This window comes from Emys orbicularis, chromosome 9, assembly GCF_028017835.1.
Source record: "Emys orbicularis isolate rEmyOrb1 chromosome 9, rEmyOrb1.hap1, whole genome shotgun sequence".
In the NCBI taxonomy this organism is placed as follows: domain Eukaryota; kingdom Metazoa; phylum Chordata; order Testudines; family Emydidae; genus Emys; species Emys orbicularis.
In genome coordinates this window covers 19,779,182-19,795,216 of record NC_088691.1, presented here as the reverse complement: position 1 = coordinate 19,795,216, position 16,035 = coordinate 19,779,182, and the positions used below count along the sequence as shown (strand labels likewise).

The following is a 16,035-nucleotide window of genomic DNA, read 5'->3' as shown; positions in this document are numbered from 1 at the left end:
CCCAGCAGAGCTGGGCTCGTCACTGGATGGATGTGACCTCCGCTGTCTTTCCGCACCCCACTGCCTTGCCCCACAGAATGGCACTAGTTTAACTACAAGGATTCTGGAGCCCTGGAGGATATTGCAGGATTTGTCTCTAAAGAGCTTAATAAAATGGATGAACTGTATTTGTTTGGCTCTTGGAGTTTTACCAATCAGTCTCTTTTGGTGAGCAATCTAATAATATTCAGCTGCCCGTATCTAGATGGGGACACATTGTTCTTTGCTATAACTGATTTTTGGACATGTGGCAAAGAATACCTCAGGTAGCCTGGTGGTTGGAATTGCTAAGGAATTCTCTGCATTGTTCTGGGAAGTGGGTGTTTTAAGTATGTTCCCCTGTGAAGAGCTGGTTCCTGCTCTCCACAGCTCAGTGAATGTATTTGTTTAAATATTTCATTCCTGTGTATTTAGAGAGATGGATTTATTTCCGTTTGCTGGGAGCCTTGTAGTTCATGGATTTCAATGTGCAGTCGTTTTTAAGCAATAAAATCTTTCTGACTAACTTGGAAACAAAGAACTGCTCAGGTCAGCCAGAACTCTCTTGAACAATGTAGCCTTAGAATCCCTAGCCTGTCTTGCTGCTCTTTATTGCAGAAATCTCTTGACTGCAGAAACAGTCTTCACAGTAAAAGAAGAAGAATGAACAAACTGCTTGATCAGGAGACCAAAGAACCTTTTGGGGGCACTTCAATGACTGATTTTAATTTTGTGCAATTTATTCCCATTACCCATTATGTCGCGCTTAGACATCTGTGTAAAACTGTGTGGCAGGACTTCGGGAGGAATATTTTAGAAGGGAGAGTCTTGTTTTGGAATTTTTCCTGGAAAAATGACAGCATCTCTTTTAAATGGTTAAATTCGACATCATTGCTACAGTTAACGTGTCTGACAGAATTAAAACGACACCCTAGGTATCTGGAAATGAACTTTGCAAAGTAGCCAGGCAGTGAAGATAAAAGGATTTGTATGTCTGTATGTAGCCCTGTGCTGTTAGAATTGCACCAGGTACAGTAGAAAATGTTCTGTCCCCCAGCATGGTTGTGCTGGGATGTTGTGCAATAGCTGGCAGCCTCCCAGCCCTGCATGGGCATAGTTGAAGTCTTTTGGGATCTTTTGATTTTAAAAGGTGCTATATTAATGTAAGAATATTAATAGGATGGAGTACTTTGCAACTTCAAAGCACGCCCCAAGAAGATGAGTTACTATAAGTAATGTGAACATTAATTTATTACCCAATTACATTCAGTATCATTTAAAAATCTGCCATTTTGTTATGTTTGTGTGTTTAAAAAAATATCGTTCTCAATCTATTTTTTACAAATAAATCACAGTGAAGCACACAGGATTTAAACTTAATTTGATACCATGCTAAGAGAAAAGATTAACAAATGGGTTTATGTTGGATAAATTCATCTCATAATGCAAAGAAATAGAGTGAAGCTAGCAACCAAAGCATCCAAATTGGTTAGAATTTGCATCTGGGAGTTAAATAGTTCGGCGGTCTTGGGGAAAATGTTAAGAAATAGTCTAGAAGCCAGGAGTTTTTGGAGCAGAAATTGGAACCGTCAGGCTGTTGGTGATGGGAAAGGGCATGTTGAATGTACAGTGCTTCCCTGCAGGCTCTTCTTGACTTGCAGGTGTTACTGGTCCAAAGTTGCAGCCGCTTAGTCGCCAGAGTTTCCAGATCTTGCTGGAAGGGAAGGAACGGGAGGCAGATACTGCTCTCTATATCTTCATAAACGAGCAAGAGAGAGCTAAGTGGAGCACCTGTTGAGTGAGAGGCTAGTTACAGAAGGACTCAAGCATCCCCTGCTGCTGTCTGTCCAACTGGCAGATGTTGTTCTGGTCATTGGCGTGGAGCAGCCAGTTTTGTTTTCATGTTTGGGGCGGCGGGGGGGGAGAAACCACGACAGTTAACAAAGAACAAGCCTCAGCTTGCTGCTTTCTTTTTTTTTTCTTTTGCCTGCAGCATGTTGGCAGTGTTCAAGAAACGCTGTTTCCAATTCCAGTCTTAGGAAAACATATTCATATTCTTGATTTATGTTAATAAAATCCCTCTGTGCTTGGCTGCAATATTCCTGGGCCTTTTTATATTGAGGACAGATCCATCCAGAAGATAAAATAGAACTAAACTTCTGCAATAAGACTTCAGCTGATGAATCCAGGTTCACAGTTTATTCCTCCAAGCTGATAGTCACAGTAGTGAAGAAGTCAGAAAATTTGATTTCCCTGAAGTATCTCCAAGATACCACGTTACCTCTTACAATTATTGTACTCAATCCACACACAGTATATTCTATATGGCAAAGTTATATAATGAAGTGGTATTTTTCCCATCTCTGATAACAGTCTTCAGATACGTTAAGGGCTCTTATAAAGAGGACTGTGATCAATTATTCTCCATGTTCACTGAAGGTAGGACAAGAAGTAATGGGCTTAATCTGCAGCAAGGGAGATTTAGGTTAAATAGTAGGAAAGAGTTTCTAACTATAATGGTATTTAAGATCAGGAACAGGCTTCCAAGGGAGGTTTGGGAATCTCTGTCATTGGAGATTTTTAAGAACAGGTTGGACAAACACCCGTCAGGGATGGTCTAGATGTACTTGCTCCTGCCTCAGCGCAAGGGGCTGGACCTGATGACTTCTTGAGGTCCCTTCCAACCCTACATTTCTAGATTCTATAGTCAGGTTGCTAGTCACTGCTGACCAGTGTTGCCACATCTTTGTATTATTGTTATCTATGCTAGCTAGATTAAAGTTATAAAGTGTATGCCTACCCATGCTGTGCTTCGCTTGCAGTGCAGACGTACCCAAAGGGATGTTAAAATTTACCCGTCTTTTAATTTAGTTGAACAAAGATGAGTTAAAGTGTTTCTGTACTAAAGCCCCTTTTCAACTTATTTTTTATGTACCTAATGCTGCTTGACATGGAAAGGATAACTCAGGGGTTTTTTTAGAGAAAAATAAATCTGACTTTACAAAAAGCCACTGAACAAGCCATGCCTGTACTTAAGGTTTGGTACATTAGTTAAACATGTGCGGGCAGTGCTACTATGTTGGGCAATCACCTGTGTTACAACATTTCACCTGCAGGTTCGGCTGCTGGGAGCATTTTCAAAGTGAACATTTCAGTTGAATTTCTGTGGCCTAATTCTTTTTTTGGCTGGGCTCTTGGTATTTGTTGACTGTAGGCCAAAAACTTAATCCACACACATTCTCGCATTTATTTAATTATAAAACTAGTCAATGTTTTTTCTTTTAGCAGGTGATCGGCTGCTTTTTTAAAAAAAATTGTGCTTTATAAAATTTTGGAAATATAGTAACTCATTGGATAGCACTGGGAGCCCCAAGATCCTTGGTTTATTTCATGCATAAGAGAGTTAGAGAGATCCTGATCATTGCTAATTTTCCTGCATGAATTACTGTCTTTTTGCATTTTTCCAAGCACTTTATCATGTTGTACCCTGCATTTGTACAGGAACTGTGACCCCTGTGCAAAAACAAGGGACTAGGAACCAGAAACTCCTGGGTTCTGTTCTTGGCTCTGCTGCTGACGCGCTGCATATGAGTTTTGGCAGTCACTTAACTGCTCTGAGCCTCCAATAACTCAACTGTAGAACGGGCACAGTAATATCCACCTTACTGGGGAATTAAAAGGGTTAGTTTAATCTTTGTAAAGCACTTTGAGATTGTTGGATGAATAGCTTGATCTTCCTATCATCATTTTTTTAAATCAATGTTTTCAGTAGCAAGAGTTTAATGTAAAATTGCATTAAAATGTTCTTGCATCTCCAGATCCAAATAAATATGAAATCTTGAGCAATCGAGAGGTAAAAATACCTACTTACTGTACCTGCCGTGTTTGGGAAATCTTTGGTTGGATTACTCACCGTTTATCGTACCTTTATAATAAAATACCTGTGTCTGGAAAATCCCCTAGAGCAGCAGCACTGCATCATGCTGTGAGATTAGGTCTCTGCTGAGTTTGGGAATAAATGATACCAGACTTGGGACTGGTGGAAAATAAGATGTTGCTGTTTGAAGCTTACCTACTCATACTGGGTTCTCGATAGTCAGTACTTAATTTGTGCCAGGGCTGAGCCCTGGCACCTCTGGGCTTCGCAGTTCATAGCCCCGGCACCTCTGGGCTTGGTAGTTCATAGCCCCGGCACCTCTGGGCTTGCCACATCAGTTACGAAAGTAAAAAAAATTGCTTGAGCCCTGGCACCTCTTTCATTACAAATTAAGCACTGTCTATAGTGGCTTTATGCAGAGGGACTGAGGAGCATATGATGAGAATTTTTTGAAGGGATGACATGGCGAAATCAAGAGAATCTAAATTTTGCAACACAGGGTTCCCTGCAAATTGGGTTCTGACTCTCCCGGGGAGTACTGCCTTCTTCAGCCATTATTGTGTCAGTTACTCCTGAGGGAATTCTGCACCAAAAATTAAAGATTCTGTTCAAAAATTAAAAATTCTGTGCACAGTATTTTAAAATTCTGCATATTTATTTGTCAAAATAACACAATAGAATCACACCATTTTCAATTATTTTCTGACAAGTATTTTGAAATAAATTACCAAAATAATTGAAAATGGTCTGATTCTATTGTGTTATTTTGACAAATAAAATATGCAGAACTTTGCAGAATTTTAAAAATTGTAATTGTTTGGCACAGAATTCCCTCAAGAGTACCAGGGTTCTGTGTGGTGCAATTTGGGGGGGTGGGGTGAATCTCTATGCACAGGGACTCGGTGTGGGGTTCTGGGTGCAGAGAAGGAAAGGGGTGCATGGGTGGGGGGAAGGGTCACTGTACAGGGAGTTGTTCCCCCATCCGCCCAACCCCTGTGCATCTGGACCCCACCCCCCATGCCCAAACCCCCCAGGGGGAGAGGTGAGTGAGCACTGGTGCAGCCTCTCTTTTCTTCCCCACAGAAACCATTTTCTGCAAGGAAACAAAGAGAATCTGCGGGGGAGAGGGGGACATTTTTCTGCTGTGCTGCAGTGGCGCAGAATTCTCCCAGGGGTAGTCAGTGGGTGGTCATAACTTAGGGTAGGGTTACCATACGTCCGGTTTTTCCCGGACATGTACGGCTTTTTGGTAATCAAACCCCCATCCGGGGGGAATTGCCAAAAAGCCGAACATGTCCGGGAAAAATACCGCCGGCCGGGCACTTCCCCTCCCGCGGCTGCTGTGCTCCTCCCCTGACTCTTCGGCTCTGTTTAAAGCCGAGCTGCCCGAGCGCTACCGGCTTCGGGCAGCCCCCTTGCCTCCGGACCCTGAGCCGCCGGCCGGGCACTTCCCCTCCTGGGCTCCGGGGGCGCAGGGTCCAGAGGCATGGGGGCTGCCCGAAGCCGGTAGCGCTCGGGCAGCTCGGCTCTTAAACAGAGCCGAAGAGTCAGGGGAGGAGCACAGCAGCCGGAGCCCGGGAGGGGAAGTGCCCGGCCGGGGGCGCAGGGTCCGGAGGCATGGGGGCTGCCCGAAGCCCGAGCGCTACCGGCTTCACGGTTTGCTGGGCAGCCTCCAGACCCTGCGCCCCCGGCTGGGCGCTTCCCCTCCCGGGCTCCAGCTGCGCTGGGGAAGCGCCGGCCGGGGGCGCAGGGTTTGGGGGCTGCCCGGCAAACCGTGAAGCCGGTAGCGCTCGGGCAGCCCTTTTCGCGTGGCTGGGAGGGAGGAGGGGGAGTTAGGGCGGGGACTTTGGGGAAGGGGTGGGGAAGGGGCGGGGCTGGGGTGGGGAAGGGGCGGGGCTGGGGTGGGGAAGGGGCGGGGCCAGGGCCCCGTGGAGTGTCCTCTTTTTTTATTTTTTAAATATGGTAACCCTAACTTAGGGTCCTGCCCAGCATTTGAAGCCCAAACCCAGCTAACAATAATTGTGTTCGTATTTTACCCCTCTGGCAACCATCTTTATAGCTGTGTTGTAGGCCTCATTTGGACTGCAGTATCCACTGTGTTTAAACACTTCCAACAGATTTGGGCCATGGTTCCTTAACACGGCTAACACATGGTTTGGGCCTCTCCATATGAGAAAGGCCAAACCATATTCTAGCACGGCCCTTGGGTGTGTTTATAGTATGATATTTAAATGTGGTAGATTTCATACTGTAGATGGGACTATAGTGTGATTCCCCAAAGTAGTCTTTAACATCTCATTACTGTGAACACTACCATGCTGGGGGAGTCTGCTGTGATCTGGTAGTACCATCATCCAGATAACACAGATTGGACTTGCTTGTGTAGATAGCACCAAATTGAGGTTACAAAATCATACAAGTCTGAATTATACAATCATACAACACACCTGCTGGGGCCCTAATATTTCATAAATGAGTCTCCCAGCCCGATGGGTTTGATAGGTCAGGTTAATGTGGTTTGGCTAGCATAAGTCTTTGGGGGCAGTGAGAGAGAAGAATAGAGTGGAACTTCCTAGGTCGCTCTGGCCGCAGAAACAATGCCTAGAACCACACACAGTTGTTGCTAGCACTGTTCTGTCTGCAGTGTGGACAGAATACAAGTCCTTAACCTAGTTATAATGTGATTTTTGTCCTCTTTATGGTCGGATGGTTATGGCCTCGGATTGGGGCGCGGGAGTTCTGGGTGTAATTCTTTGTAGAGCTGGTCAAAAACTTTCATGTTTTCAAAACTTTTTCTGCATTTTTTGACAAGCTGTAATTCCTGGCTCTGACATAAGCCGCCTGTGTGACTTTGGGCAAGTCACTTAACCTCTCTGTGCCTCAGATCCCCATCTGTAAAATGGAGATAATCCTTTCCTGACTCACAGGGAGGTTGTGAGGATATATTCGTTAATGCTTGTGAATGCTCAGATACTAAGGCAATGGGATGGGGAGGGCATCTAGATAGGGCCTGTGACTGGGAATGAGATGGGTACCTAGATAGAGCCTGTGACTGGGAATGAGAGAAGAGGAAGGAAGAACATGGAGCCAGGTGGGAACTAACATTATGATCATTATCCTCTCTTGTTTCAGCTGAAAAAGAAGCAGGTTTATGTTGAGAAGGTGGAGAAGATGCAGCAGGCCTTGGTTCAGCTGCAGGCAGCCTGTGAGAAGCGAGAACAGTTGGAGCACCGGCTCCGAACTCGCCTGGAGAGAGAACTGGAGTCTCTCCGGATGCAGCAGGTAACCAGGATTAGTCCATGCACTGAGCAGTTTTTCATGTAAATATCTTTCTTGTAAGGTTTTCCTGTCTAACCATGCATGATCTTTCCCCTCTTCTGTATAGAACTATAGCAAAAATATTCTTTTGCAAAATGTTGCCATTACCTTGCTAGGTTGGTATTGGTTTCACTCAACTGAGTAAACCTTTAAATCTATCCCAAAGTTTTAAAATTAAAAATAATAGCTGATTCCTCATCTGGGAGGCTGCAGGCACATATCTAGAAATTGTTCTGGACTCTTAATGACTCCTGCTTTGCATTTTAATTTGTAATAAGGTTTTAAGACACCCCCTAATATAGTCTAGATTTGTTGGGTGGTCACATTTGTTCACACAGCCTCAAACATTGGCCTGAAGACAGAACGCTCTTTGGAAGGCTTTCGAAGCCTGATAACATAAATGCTGTTGATGGAAATTTGTAACCGCTAATATACACTATGCTCTAACAATTTGTATCGAGCCCATTTTTACAATGGGGAAAAAAGGAAAACATTTTTTCTGGGGATAGTATGAATTGAATTTGAATGTTTAGTTCTGTTTGAACTCATGTTAACAAACGTTAACTAATGTGATTGTAAATTCTGGTGTAAGTAGGATACAGACATTTGTTCCTAGTTGTGTTCAGCCCTAACTCCAACTAGAGTTAAATGTGACTAGGACCAAATGTTTAAACCCTATAACAAACATTTGCTCTAGAATTAACAATTGTTTTAATTAACACAAGATAAAACAGGACTAACAATGCAAATGCAGACATGCCATAAGTGAGGGAGAAGAATTACTACAATATGATAGTTTGCAGTTAACTGTTTTTTGGGGACAGTGGGGGCTGTCTCAGATTACAGTTAAAAATCCAGTTGACTGAAACATATGCCACGATATAATAGACAGTAAATTAAATGGTAAACTACTTCCATTTTTTTACTAGAAATGATATGATATATATGTGATTGACTCTAATGATAGGATTAATAAAAAAAAGTTTAAACATAAGTATATGAAGGAAGAAATAAGTTATATTATTGATGAAACTGTCTTGAAAGAAGACCAGATTTAACACATTCTATAATGGGTCTAGATATAAATGTTATTCTAGATATAAAAAATTCTTCCTATCTAGTATAGAAAATATATTGAATTGACATAATTTGAGAATTATTTGAAGTGTACAAATTCCAAGGTTATTTAAAACCAACAACTTGTAAGTGGACGTAACAAGATTTTTGCTTTAAACCATGGTTCCTCTTAAGGAAACAGAAAATGTAAAATAATCTGAATCCTGAGCCACACATATTAGATCGTCTGCTTGATTCCTTCTCTTATAAATGAGCTTTTCATAACTAGTTTTCTGGGCACAAGGTCTTGCACTGCAAGAAAAGATCTCCTTATAATACTTTCCTGTTTAATATTATTCTTTGAGCTTTTAGCATTGAAAATCTCAAACATCTTTTTGTATTTTCCAGTATGCCTCTGTTTGGCTTATTGGCTCCAAATGGAATAAATGTATCTATGTTCCAAACCTCCTCTTAGAATTTAATTACTTTCCCCCCCTCAGTTCCCAAGTATAGCATGTGATCCCACTTTATATGTGACAATGTCTAATCTCAGCCTCTTTTCTAATACCCGGGATTAATTTTGCAAAAATTACAAGGAGTCTCATACATTGTCTCCTCCTAGTTCTAATTCCCTTGCCTCTAGTGGCTTTTTGCCATTGGGCCAGACACTTTCCATCTTTGCATTATAAACAAAACTTGCTTTTCTAACTAATTATATTCCTTCTCGTAATAAGTGAATGATATCACATGCTGCATCTTGTGATTGGAGCTGTGTTGGAATTCTGCTCAATAGAGGCAAAAGCATTTGTTTAACCTGGTTATGATGTGGCTTGGGCTTTATCCACATCGCTTGTTCATAACTCAGTGTGGGCACAACAACGTTACCAATGATTGTTAAACTCTTTAGCCTGATTCAGATCTTGCTTACTCTGGTGTAATTCCATTTAAGGTAGAGGCATTACTTACATTAGTGTAAATCTGGAGTGATATTGGAATTGGGATCCCTATTATTTTGGCTGTGTGGATGGGCTTTAGGCACCACATCTGAGTAACATGATACAGCTTTCCAGAAATATATATATATAGGGGCGGCTCTATGTATTTTGCCGCCCCAAGCACGGCAGTCAGGCGGCTTTTGGCGGCATGCCTGCGGGAGGTCCGTCTGTCCCGAGCCTTCGGCATACCCACCGCCGAATTACCGCCGAAACGGCGGGACCGGCGGACCTCCCACAGGCACGCCGCCGAAGGCAGCCTGACTGCCGCCCTCATGGCGACCGGCAGGCCGTCCCCCACGGCTTGCCGCCCCAGGCACGCGCTTGGTGCGCTGGTGCCTGGAGCCACCCCTGTGTGTGTGTGTGTGTATATATATATATAATATAGTAGTGGTGGTGGGTGGGCGGGCGTGGGGGGGGGGAGTTTAATTGGGTCACAGTGTTCATGAAAGAATTATTCATGGGCCACATTCTCTTAACTGGGGTAAATCAGCATATCTTCAATGGCTTCAGTGGAGCTCAGCTGATTTGCCCCAGCTGGTGATTTATGGATTTTAAAGCTTGAAGGGACCATTACGATCATCTGGTCTGACCTCCTGCCTAACGCAGGCCATAGAATTCTGCCCAGTGATTGCTCCATTAAGCTGATAACTAATCCGGCCTCCTCATCCCACATGTGAAAACAGGCTCTTCCAAATCTATTCTGATGCATTTTGTTCTTTTGAAAATCAGCGTCAAGGTACATCTCAGACTGCCAGCGCCTCGGAGTACAACGCCACAGCACTTATGGAACTCCTGCGGGAGAAGGAGGAGAGAATTCTTGCCCTGGAAGCCGACATGACTAAATGGGAACAGAAGTACCTAGAGGAGAGCGTGATGAGACAGTTTGCTTTGGATGCGGCAGCTACGGTGGCTGCTCAGAGGTAAATGAAACTATTCATAGCAGGGTATTTTTCCAGTAGAATGTCATATTTCCTACCGATGAATGTTACCCTTAGTCTCGCTTTTCCATGACTCCTCTCCTTGCCCTCCACACATCATCAGCTAAAACTCCTGGAATAGAGGTGGAGCTTGGCTGCTTTTGCTGGGATTCCTGCGTAGTTGCCAGCATTTAGAAACTTTGAAGGGACTGTTCCATCAAATGAAAGAACTGTGTTTTCATACACGTATTCATCTGAATGGCTCCTGGAAGCTGCTGACTCAAAAATAGATGGTAGAGCAGAAAAAGATTTACAAGAATCTGTCCTTGCTGCCGTCACGTGAGATGGAGGAAGCTTGGTGATTCACATCGTTCAGCCTGAATGCCACACTTGTTCACCAGACTGTTTTTGCAAATTACTTTGTGGTATTGTCCATAATATGGCTGCTAACCAGAGACACATACACAGAAATTCCGCTTAAAGCATTCAGCTGCGTAGAGATGGCATCGTTTGTGGGGGCAGGGAGGGAATGGTGTCTGAAATTTGGTATCCAACTTAGATTCCAAGACAACTATCCAGAAATAAATAGGTTGTAAATAGGCTTCAGTTAGCTGATGAGCAAGTGCTGCTAATGGGGTACCATTGGGTAGTGCTTACATGTGATTTTATTGCTAACTGGTGCCTGGCTCCTGACAGAAGAGTTTTTTTTGGCCATTTTGTAAGCCAGATTCAAGTGCAGATGTTGCAACTTTGCTACTTTTGCCTAAGTTCGTAACTTATTACAGGATCATAGTAAAAATCAGTGAGGAGAGTTGCAGCATCTGCAGTGTTAGCATTTAAAGGGTTATCTTCTCTCACTCCAGAAGCAGCCGGTTACCTCAAGGTATTAATGCTTCTTGTGCACTGTTTTCCAGCTTCCCTGAGATTCTCTAAATGGCTTCTTTAAAGTGTGTCCAGGGGACATGTTATATTTTCAGCCCACGCTGATAAATAGGAGTGTGGTCTGTTGGTTGTCACATATGGGGAGAGGACACATTAAGCCAGTTGACATTGTATTTAAATAAACAAGCAAGGAAGGTTTCCAGAGTCAGGAAAGCTCCCATCTCCAGACTTTAGTTTCCTATTTCCTTCCAACTGCTGGTCCTTAAAGAGACAGATCTATTACTGCACTAGCATCTGACGGACAAAAAGTTAATTCCAAGTTAAGATTGGCCACCATTCCTCCCAAATGTTCCTCATTTCAAGGCGACACCATTTTTAAGTTTCCTGTCTGAATAGTCTCTTTGTGTTCCTTATTTTGGGGTTTTGCCATTCACTGCATCCCCGTTCGTGCCTTGGCAGAGTGAGAGGTAGGCTGGCCACTCCACTCTTAACCCTGCCAGACGTGGGAAGTAAAATTGGCACATTATAATGATTTGGTAGCTCTCATTCTGTCTCAGGCTGCTGAAGTCTTAACATTATTTGAATGTGCATTTATGTTGTATGGGGCCTTCTAATTGTTAGGACCCACATGGTGGTATAATGGCATAGCATGACGACTGGTATTGAAGTGAACAAGGGATGTAATATTACTGTATTAGTTTTATTAGCCTGCATCTCATTGTTTAAAATATGGGATGCTACAAAGTATCAACATAAACTCTCTTCTCATCCTACTCTAACATTTGGGCTGAGACTCTCAAAACCACCTAAGGGGTTTGGATGCCCAGTTCCTATTTGGTGTCCGTATCCCCTAGCTGATTTTGAAAATCTCAGCCTGAGTGTTTGGTGTGTGGTGTTTTTAACCTAAATGGCAGGCTGGTCTTCCTAGGACGTGTTTAAAAAAAAAAAGCTATCTGAAATGTAAGTGTATAGCAGCATTAAATACTTGGTGTGGGTTTAGTAGACTATGCAAAGATTGCAATGGGGCAGTGGTTCTCAACCTGCAGCCCAATCAGCACAGAGCTGTGGCCCATGTGACATCCTCAGGGCCATACAGGTAGTATTGGATGTGGCCCACATAACACACTAATGGTAAGTAGGTTGAGAACTACTGCAATGGGGGAACCCTAAGTGTGTTGCATAGAAGTTAAAGTGAAAGAGGGCTGTTTATGCTCCATATCCAACCAGTACCCAATACATTTGAGCACTAACCTGTAGGAGAGAGGACTATATATCTAAAAGCATCAGACATAAATTCACTATATTCTAGCTTAAAAGAGAACATATGTGTCTAGCCTGTCATCCTGGAGTGCCATTTCCTCTACATCCTTGTCCTTGACTACACACAAACTTGGCCGGGTTTAACTAAATCAGTTTAAGAACACACCTTTAGTTGAGCAGGATTGTGTGTAGAGTAGGCCCTTGTTTTTAGTGACTTAAGACATCTCTATTGTTTCTTTAGTGCTGGGAGATGGATTTTCCTGGTTTGAGGTCCATAGCCAGAAATGGAGACCTTGAACAAGCCTTTACTCAAAGAAGTGGATATCTTTGTTAAATAGTTTTGAGAGATCATTGTGTGCTGTTGGGATGAGGACAGTGGATTCGTATGGTCCTTTATCTGCTATACTGCTCATTCTCAGGGACACAACTGTGATCAGCCACTCGCCTAATGCTAGCTACGACACCTCCTTGGAAGCTCGCATTCAGAAGGAAGAAGAGGAGATCCTGATGGCCAATAGGCGGTGTCTTGACATGGAGGGCAGGTAAAATGCAGTTCGTTCTCAGACAGCTTCTTTCGTATTGTAATTTTAAGTTGATGGCTGGGGCAGGCTATTGCGAATCATCCCATCGGGGTATGGTAGCCTCACTTATAGCAATGAAATATGAGAGATACCGGGTTGTGCTCACTTGGTTGAACAAAACAATTGCATTTTCTTTCACTATTGATATGGTTTGGATTCATAAGTAAAGTGCTCCTCAGACTTTTGATTCTATTTATTTTTTTAATGTTCTGTCCCTATTTGTCTGCTCTTCTTGTTCCTCTTCACCACCTTCATACAGACGCGTGCCTCTAACACCAAGCTCAGATACATTTGGATCATGTCTTAACAGTGCGGTTCCAATGGGGGTGTTTGTCTTGGTGTTTGGCACAGTGCAGGTTCGCTGAAGAGCATTAATCCCTCCTCTTCCTTATCCCTTTGCTGTCTGACCACAGCTCTTGGATCTCAAACGGCCTCTGCAGTTGTTGTGTCCAGTAGCCTGAGGTGGGCAGCTCAGTGAAGATCTCTCAAGTGTAGAAAGTCTTGTCCATGATCTGGCCCTATGGCACGGTGAGCCAGTGAGCACCCATTATTCAAGTCAGTCAGCTCGGTTGCATTCTCTTTAACAAAGAGCTGCACTAATTCCCCGAATGCCTAAAAAGCAAGGGATATTTACAAGAGCACAGTGGACTTTGAAGCATCAGTCTGAAGATACTGTTCTTTTTGTTATCGTCTCAGGATAAAGACTCTCCATGCTCAGATCATTGAAAAGGATGCCATGATTAAAGTCCTCCAGCAGCGCTCCCGGAAAGAGACCAGTAAGACAGATCAGCTATCTTCAATGAGACCAGCTAAGTCCCTGATGTCAATTTCTAACACTGGGTCAGGCTTGCTGTCCCACTCTTCAACACTGAGCAGCACTCCCATATTGGAAGAGAAGAGGGAGGACAAAAGCTGGAAGGGCAGTTTAGGTAACATTGTAATCCTAACAAAAGCACTGCTAGCTATGTTAAGGGAGTACGGTCTAAAACCACTCGGGGGGAGTGCGAGCAATGGAAGGACAATGTACTGACCGAGGGCGCTAGGTGCGCTACAAACAGATACAAAGATATGGTCACTGGCCTGAAGGACTCACAGCCTTTATTTGGAGAAAATGTGTTGTAATTAGTCCAAGTTATTAGTTATTTTTTCTGTAGATGGCTTGGGGCCCAAAACTACTCCCGTTGCTGTAAATGGGAATTTTTTGCAATTAACTTCAGGGTGAGCAGGACTACACAGAAGTGGGCCATGGAGGGGAAGCAGCATTGTCTAGTGGTTGGAGATAGGGCGTGGGAGATGAAACATATTCCAACATTACCTTTATAGTGCTGAGTGACCTTGGTTTTCCCAACCTCTGTGCCTTACTTTCCCCGTCTGTAAAATGGGGATAATGCAGTCCTTCGTAAAGCACTTTGAGATTGGCAGTTGAAAGGAGGGGGAGGGGGAAGTGCAGAACTGTGAACTGCGCAGAACTAGTGCTGCGATGCTCCTTATACGTAAGTGCTTTAAAATCTGCTTCCCTTTCTGTCCACAAAGGTGTTCTGCTGGGTCCAGAATATCGCTCGGAATCCATTCCTTCAACTCCCTCGCCGGTCCTTCCCTCCACCCCGCTGCTGTCTGCACACTCGAAAACAGGCAGCCGAGATTGCAGCACGCAGACAGACAGGGGAAGTGAACAAAATAAAGCTGCTTCCTCTGCGGTGGCCCTTGTACCAGGGCGACTCCCCACTACCAGTGTGCCCTACAATTCAGACAAAACAGGTAACTAGACCCAACTGGTCTCCAGTGGGGGCATTGGTATGAGGTCAGTGTACTTTCTCTCCCAGGGTGCTAGTCATGCAGAGCCTTTTGGGGTTGCCAATTCTATGGGTTTAGTTGTTGGTAGGGTGATATGAGTTAGATGGTTATCACAGTAAAGGCTGGGTCTCAGAGGGCCCTTTGGTGAAACGTTAATGCTAAAGGGACAGATTCTGATCTCCATTATGTTAGTGTAAAGACAGAGTGACTATACTGGTTTTAACGCAGTCACTGCAGATTTATACATCATTGCATAACTCTGAAAGAGAGAAAGTAAAGAAAGAGAGAGAAAATCTGAATTTTTAAATTTAAAAAGCTGCTGTCAGTCTTTTGGCCACCATCACAAACTGCCTTTATGAATAAGCAGGAAACTCCCTTGTTCCAGTCATATCCCCACTGTAGCTGTAGTTGGCAACTGGAGTTATAGCTTGATTCTTTCTGTTTTGTTTCCTCCTCTTGATATAGATGGGCCAGTTTTCCACTCCAGCACTTTGGAAAGAAAACCGCCTGTTCACAGTTTGGGGCAGGACCTCACTGATGCAGAAATGGTGGAATACCTCATCTGAAAGGCTGAACTTGTATCAAAGCTGGGACATAATAGCAAGAATTTTTTTTAAAAAGACATTTTTATTGGAAAAAATATAGTACCTGAGCAATAAAGGAACACTCAGCTCTTTGCTCTTGTATATTAGGTCTCAAAAATGTGGACAGGTTAATTTATAATTTGTTCTAAATTATAAAATACTTGTTCTTTGAAAGTCGTTTCCTCCTCTCTCTTCCTCCCCAAGCTTGTTTTTAATACTGGATCTGGTAATGTCTGGATAAAACCAAGGTCTTAAATGCACTAAATTCTATTTTTAATTTCAGTATTTTTAAAACCTTGTATTTAAAAAAAAAAATAGTACTTACTTTCACAGCAGTTGGTTAATTTCATTTGAACGCTGCCAAGATGGGCATAATGACTCTGCAAATTTATTGAGCACCAGGTCACACAATGACCACATAACATCACAACTAGATTGCGGTGCTTTGTTCTGAATGTCACTGAAGGCTCCAGAGTACAGGTATTCTGAGTAGCTTTGTAAAATTTATAAGAGATGATCAAGGGAGCTTTTTTTCTCTATTGCCCTCAGTAGTACGAAGTCAGCATGGATATCCCATATTCCAGGGCCAGAATGATTTCAATTTTCACAATGTGCTCATGCACTTTTTTGGGTTTTTTTGTACTCTATTGCAGTCACATTGTTTTTAATAGCTCCAGAGATTGTTATGTTTGTCATTTTCAGCAGTGTCAGAGGGTCCCCAGTACTTTTATACATATATAATTTTGAGTAATT

At 43.2% G+C, this 16,035-nt stretch overlaps 1 protein-coding gene across 1 annotated transcript in view; it reads left to right on the top strand.

The window, feature by feature from the left end:
* AMOT (angiomotin) overlaps positions 1-15,264 on the top strand; it is a 46,002-nt gene extending 30,738 nt beyond the window's left edge. Inside the window, exons 7-12 of the mRNA XM_065410877.1 lie at positions 7,028-7,177; positions 9,994-10,184; positions 12,743-12,865; positions 13,601-13,833; positions 14,438-14,662; positions 15,164-15,264. Of these exons, the coding sequence (XP_065266949.1) occupies positions 7,028-7,177; positions 9,994-10,184; positions 12,743-12,865; positions 13,601-13,833; positions 14,438-14,662; positions 15,164-15,264 (1,023 nt within the window). The remainder of the gene's footprint in view (positions 1-7,027; positions 7,178-9,993; positions 10,185-12,742; positions 12,866-13,600; positions 13,834-14,437; positions 14,663-15,163) is intronic.
* The last annotated feature ends 771 nt before the right edge of the window (positions 15,265-16,035 follow it).